The sequence below is a fragment of the Arachis ipaensis genome, chromosome B06 (genome assembly GCF_000816755.2).
Source record: "Arachis ipaensis cultivar K30076 chromosome B06, Araip1.1, whole genome shotgun sequence".
Taxonomy (NCBI): Eukaryota; Viridiplantae; Streptophyta; class Magnoliopsida; order Fabales; family Fabaceae; genus Arachis; species Arachis ipaensis.
The window spans coordinates 8,043,782-8,050,060 of NC_029790.2; the positions used below are offsets into that span (position 1 = coordinate 8,043,782).

General features: G+C 37.2%; 3 protein-coding genes across 3 annotated transcripts in view; all 3 read right to left on the reverse strand.

Annotated features, from left to right (window-relative positions):
• Positions 309-1,646, reverse strand: LOC110263139. Its single transcript, XM_021103883.1, has 3 exons — positions 1,146-1,646; positions 899-1,006; positions 309-737 (listed from the first exon to the last, which is right to left on the reverse strand). Exons 1-3 carry the CDS (start codon positions 1,331-1,333, stop codon positions 650-652), a joined length of 384 nt encoding a protein of 127 aa, XP_020959542.1. The 5' UTR covers positions 1,334-1,646; the 3' UTR covers positions 309-649.
• LOC107645652 (30S ribosomal protein S17, chloroplastic-like) lies at positions 1,790-2,417 on the reverse strand. The gene has a single exon (XM_016349730.2). The coding sequence runs from the start codon at positions 2,380-2,382 to the stop codon at positions 1,939-1,941; it is 444 nt and encodes a 147-aa protein (XP_016205216.1). The 5' UTR covers positions 2,383-2,417; the 3' UTR covers positions 1,790-1,938.
• Positions 3,556-6,279, reverse strand: part of LOC107645651 (30S ribosomal protein S17, chloroplastic) — a 7,633-nt gene continuing 4,909 nt past the window's right edge. The window contains exon 2 of the mRNA XM_016349729.2: positions 3,556-3,718. Coding sequence (XP_016205215.1) covers positions 3,713-3,718 — 6 coding nt within the window. The 3' untranslated portion in view covers positions 3,556-3,712. The remainder of the gene's footprint in view (positions 3,719-6,279) is intronic.

Consider the following 6,279-nt stretch of genomic DNA (forward strand, 5'->3'; position numbering starts at 1 on the left):
CGGATACTCATTGTTATTGATATCTTAAGTGCTCACTCCATATAATTTTTAGAATAGCGATCAATTTTACCGATCTATCAAATAAATTCTATTTGGTCACTAAATTAGAGATCGATTTAGTGACCAAAACAAAAAGTTAAATTTTGAAAACTTTTAGAAATATTTTATCCTTAAATTGGTCACTAATTTTATCGTTAGCAACTAACATACTAGAGAGATATATATTACTATAAAGAAATTATAATAAAAATAAAGAATCACCAATTTTAATTAATAATTTACACTCTGAATGCAAGAACTATACCTAATTAATAATTATAGCCAACCCTTGAAGTGAAACTTTGTATTTCAGGTTTCTGAATAAAGCTTGCATCATCACTAATAACAATAATAATACTTCATGGAGTGTTTGCACAATAGAGCAAGTGGAAGAATTGAAGGCCATAATAAAGGTAATTCCCCTATGGAGTAGCAGTTTCATGTTATCAATAAGCAGTAGCAAAAGCTCATTTTTTTTGCTACAAGCTAAAACCATGAACAGGTACATAACTTCAAGCTTCCAAATCCCAGCAGGCTCTTTTCCTTCTTCATTATGATCTCAGTTTTCATAACTGATGGTGTTTATGACCGTCTCATCATTCCCTTGGCATCAAAACTTAGAGGAAAACCAGTTAGGATAAGTGCTAAGAATAGAATGGGAATTGGCTTGTTCTTCTGCTTCTTGGACTTGGTAGTTTCTGCAGTTGTTAAGAACATAAGGAGGAAAGCAATTAGAGAAGGTTACATTGATAATCCTGAAGCAGTTTTGGACATGTCTGCAATGTGGCTTATCCCACACAATGTTTTGAATGGAATTGCAGAAGCATTCAATGCAATAAGCCAATCTGAATTCTATTACACTGAGTTTTCAAGAAGCATGTCAAGCATTGCTGCAGCTTTGTTCAGCTTGGGAAGTGCCATAGGAAACTTGTTAGCTTCTCTAATATCCAGCATTGTGGAGACATCACTTCCAGAGAGAGAAAACAGAGTTGGATCTCTAATAATATTAATAAGGGTCATTATGACAAGTATTATTGGGTTCTTGATATTATGGGTGCTGTTAATATGGTTTACAATTTAGTTTGTAATTGGGCTTATGGACCTACCATTGAAGATGCTGCTGGAAACAGGGTTCATCAAGAGGAGGAAATTTCGTGAAGTAGACAGTGACTGAAAAATCTCCTTGTTTCACAGCAAACAACTCTTCCTCCAATTCAGCTATCCTGAAAATATCTTCCTGATAAAATCTATACTTCAAATCACACCACAAATCAACTGCAGTATCAAACCACATCACACTCAGAGCAATCTCTGGACTCGATGACAAACTAATTCAAGATATCAGGCTATTACATCTCTCCCATGCATCAAACAGTGAATCATTCAATGCCGGTCTCTTAATTGAGTCATCTACAAATTTTACCTTATTCATGGATTTTAATACGCACCACATAGCCTTTTTCCAAACATGACAGTTGTTCAATCCAAGAGTCACAAAAGTTAGTGGAATTCCTGGAGAGTTTACAAGCATGCATTGGATTTCATTTCATAGACACTACCCAGCAGGGCTAAAGAACACTATAGATGATGATGCTAGAGGGGTATCATTGCCCTGTCTTGAGCGTTAAGCCCCCGTCTAAATAATAATCTCCTCCTAAGGAGAAGGTTTTATGAAGCAAAGTTGTGGAGGTTGATGAAGGACCTCTTAGAATAATTCATCAAACATGTGTCAGGCACAATGAGAAGCAGAGAAACGAAACCCAATTGATTAGTGAATTAAATAGTGAACATGATTACATAACACATGAATATGACAGTACACATTACATAAGCATAACAAAATCAAAAAGCATACCAATAAGAACAATAGGAAGTAAAATTGAGGGGGAGAGAATGTAACTAAGCCTGTTGTTGAGACTCCAAGGGGATTCCAATGTCGGAAGCGGAATAATCAATGGGGTTATTGGTGGAATCCTTCTTGGGAATAGAGATGGCAACGAAAGTCTTGGTCTTACTGATAGGCCTGCTCTTGAGGAGTTGAACGATGTCATCGGCCTTGAACCGGTTGTCAGGGTTGTGAGCCTGGTACTTCTTCTTCTTTCTCACGTGCCTCTTGTACTTCGGGTGAGTTGCCAGATGAACAACCTCCACCGCCACCGTCTTGTCGCTAGTGGCGCAAACCACCTTCCCCTGCATCGACTTCATCGCTCTAATGGTAGACATCGAACACGGTGCTAATGGTGCTGGAAATGTAGTGACGGTTGGGGCGAAACGGAGGATTCTGCCGCCATGGAGGAATGGGGTGGAAAACTTGGGAATTGAAGGCAACTGGAGAAGCCACATTCTTATGTAGGATAAGTGCTAAGAACATAATGGGAATTGGCTTGTTCTTCTGCTTCTTGGACTTGGTAGTTTCGTAGTTGTTGAGAACATAAGAAGGAGGAAAGCAATTAGAGAAGGTTACATTGATAATTCTGAAGCAATTTTGGACATGTCTGCAATGTGGCTTATCCCACATAATATTTTGAATGAAATTGCAGAAGCATTCAATGCAATAGGCCAACCTAAATTCTATTACAGAGTTTCCAAGAAGCATGTCAAGCATTGCTGCAGCTTGGAAAGTGCCATAGAAAACTTGTTAGCTTCTCTAATATTTAGCATTGTGGATGACAATAGGGGTGTTTATTGGCTGGGTGAAACTGGGTTTGTCTTGATCCAGACCCGGTTCTAAATATATACCGGATCTATTTTTTAGACCCTAACCCGACCCTGAACCTGATGAAACCTAAACATTTTTGAGCCACAACTATACGGGTGAAAACCGGGTCTTTAAAGTTTTAACAATAATTTATAAAGAAACTTATTTATGTTGCACTCATTTATAAAGAAGAAACTTGTTATCGAAAAGTTGATATCCATATTTGACCTTGAATTTGTCCATAAATTCTAATTTAATGCTTCTTTGATCTATTTTTTAACTCAACAAGTGTGATTAAAAATAAAACAATAGATAAAATCTATGCTTCAAATCACACCACAAATCAACTGTAGTATCAAACCACATAACACCCAGAGCAATCTCTGGACTCAATGACAATCTAATCCAAGATATCACATAGCTATTACATCTCTCCCATGCGTCAAACAGTGAATCATTCAGTGTCGGTCTCTTAATTGAGTCATCTACAAATTTTATCTTATTACTAGATTTTAATGCGTGCCACATAGCCTTTTCCCAAACATGACAGTTGTTCAATCCAAGAGTCACTAAAGTTAGTGGAATTCCTGGAGAGTTTTACAAGCATGCCTTGGATTTTATTTCATAGACACTACCCAGCAGGGCTAAAGAACACTATAGATGATGATGCTAGAGGTGTATCATTGCCCTGTCTTGGGCGTTAAGCCCCCATCTAAATAATAATCTCCTCCTAAGGAGAAGGTTTTATGAAGCAAAGTTGTGGAGGTTGATGAAGGACCTCTTAGAACAATTCATCAAACATGTGTCAGGCACAATGAGAAGCAGAGAAACGAAACCCAATTGATAAGTGAATTAAATAATGAACATGATTACATAACACATGAATATGACAGTACACATTACATAAGCATAACAAAATCAAAAAGCATACCAATAAGAACAATAGGAAGTAAAATTGAGGGGGAGAGAATGTAACTAAGCCTGTTGTTGAGACTCCAAGGGGATTCTAATGTCGGAAGCGGAATCATCAATGGGGTTATTGGTGGAATCCTTCTGGGGATCAGAGATGGAAACGAAAGTCTTGGTCTTACTGATAGGCCTGCTCTTGAGGAGTTAAACGATGTCACCAACCTTGAACCGGTTGTCAGGGTTGTGAGCCTGGTTCTTCTTCTTCCTCACGCACCTCTTGTACTTTGGGTGAGGTGCCTGACGAACAACCTCCACCGCCACCGTCTTGTCGCTAGTGGCGCAATCCACCTTTCCCTGCATCAACTTCATCGCTCTAATGGTAGGCATCGGGCACGGCGCTGATGGTGCTGGAAATGTAGTGGCGGTTGGGACAGAACGAAGGATTTCGCTGCCATGGAGGAATGGGGTGGAAAACTTGGGGATTGAAGGCAGCTGGAGAAGCCACATTCTTATCTGAGACACGAAGGGATAAGTATTCTCTTCTCTTCTCTTTATCTTCTTTACCGTGTCACCACGCTGCACTTTCTTTTTCCTATTCCATCATACGTCCACCTCCTTTTGTATTAATTGGTTTATCTTTTTTTTTAAAGTAATACCCCAAATAAGTTCTCAAGAAGTTTACAATCGGACAGATTTGTCCCAACAAAATTTAACTAAGATTTTGACCTTGTCGTTTTTAGTTATATACCAAATACATTTCCATGGCAGTTTGACACGGTCAGGACTAATAGTGACTTTCTACGTGGAGATTAATGGCCTGATGTGTTAGGTTAACTGCGACGTGTCACCTCCAGGAAAATTTGGTTCCCATCCAAACTGGACAAAACAACGTCATATTGGATCATGAGCGAACGACGTCGTTTTATAGATGACAGATTCATCCCCACTATGGAAGGCAGACTTGCGAAACGACGCTGTTTTAAATGGGGACCTATATGCCTGATGATTGTGCTTCTATAAGGACTTATTTGCCTGATAAGCTAATGTTGGGGACCCATCTGACCTATAATTGGTGACATTATCCTCAAATATATTCATTGCCCTGTTTTGGTTTCATTGAAAACACAGGCTGATGTATCTGGACCTGGTAGCTTACAAAATTCTAATCCTCCCTCTCATAACACTCAAATTGAAGATTCTCCTTCACATATCACAAAAAATGTCTCCGACAACCCCAAAGTATGCTAATTTTAAATGATTTAATGCGTATGTTGAAATCTGTATGAAACATCTTCATAATAATTTTGTTAATTCGAGGCTCAACAATCTTTTAGATATCCAAAGCAAACAGTAACCAAGCCCAAGACTCAGGGAAGTGTTAGTGCTGAGACCATGGCAGTTGCAACCAGTGCCACAGCATATAGATTGTTCAAATTTATTCCAACACCGGGATTGAAGCAGTCTATGAAAAAATAATGCTTTTAAGGATTCCAACACCATATTTTGTTATGTTGGATGAAATATAACTTTTGTTGTTTGGGTTGGTTTGTTTAGTTTAGTCTATATTGAAGGAAATAAACCTTCTTTTGTGTGATTTGGTTTATGTTGCTACTGAACTTAGCTACTTGTGTGGTTACAATATTTTGATTATCAGTTATGTAACCATTTTGATAAATGGATGAAACAAACCAAAAGCAATGTGTTTATTTTATACTATTTTACAACAATTGATTTCATGCATATCCATTTAAATATAATGAGACATTTCAATCCAACAATTTAAAAATCAACACAAATTAAAATTTGCCTAAACAGCCACCACATACATACAAAACACAACTATAACTACCAATGTCCCAATTATTATACCCCTAAACAAATAGGTCCCCGAACATTAGCTTATCAGGTAAATAGGTCTCTATAGAAGCAAAATCATCACACAAATAGGTCCCTATTTAAAATGGCGCCGTGTCACAACTCTGCCTTCCATGGTGGGGACGAATATGTCCTCCACTAAATGACGTCGTTCGCCTCTTGATCCAATACGACGTCGTTTTGTCCAACTTGGATGGGACCAAATTGTCCTGAAGGTGACACGTCGCAGTTAACCTGACACGTCAACCCATTAACCTCCACGTAGGACATCACCGTTAGTCCTGACCGGGTCAAACTGCCATGGAGACATATCTGGTGTATAACTAACGTTAGGGTCAAAATCTTAGTTAAATTTTATTGGGGACAAATCTGTACGATCGTAAATTTTTTGGAGACCTATTTAAGGTATTACTCTTTTTTTATTATAATTTTTAATTTTTTTATTATTATTTTGTATTCTTAACATAAAAATATTAAATACTTGAATTATGTTTTTTTTTTTTTTTGTCAAATTGAGTGGCATTCATTTTTTCAATTAAAAAGAGATAAATTATTAGGGAAGTTCTATGGTGGCATGGGTTTTGGTGGCTAAAGGTGGCATAAGGTTGACCAACAAATAAAATATTGACACATGGCAAGAAAATTAAATCTAAAATCAAAATGATTCTCTCTCTTATAATTTTTTATAATTATTTTTATCAAAATAATTTCTTATAATTATTTTCATAATTATAAAAAATAATTTCAAAAAATAACAC

Coding starts and splice junctions, on each gene's coding strand:
- LOC110263139 (XM_021103883.1), bottom strand. CDS start 1,333: ATGTGGTTTGATACTGCAGTTGATTTGTGGTGTGATTTGAAGTATAGA. Junction 1,007..1,145: donor TTCCAGCAGCATCTTCAATG/GTAGGTCCATAA, acceptor TCTCTCTGGAAG/TGATGTCTCCACAATGCTGG. Junction 738..898: donor ATGCTTCTTGAAAACTCAGT/GTAATAGAATTC, acceptor TAACAACTGCAG/AAACTACCAAGTCCAAGAAG.
- LOC107645652 (XM_016349730.2), bottom strand. CDS start 2,382: ATGTGGCTTCTCCAGTTGCCTTCAATTCCCAAGTTTTCCACCCCATTC.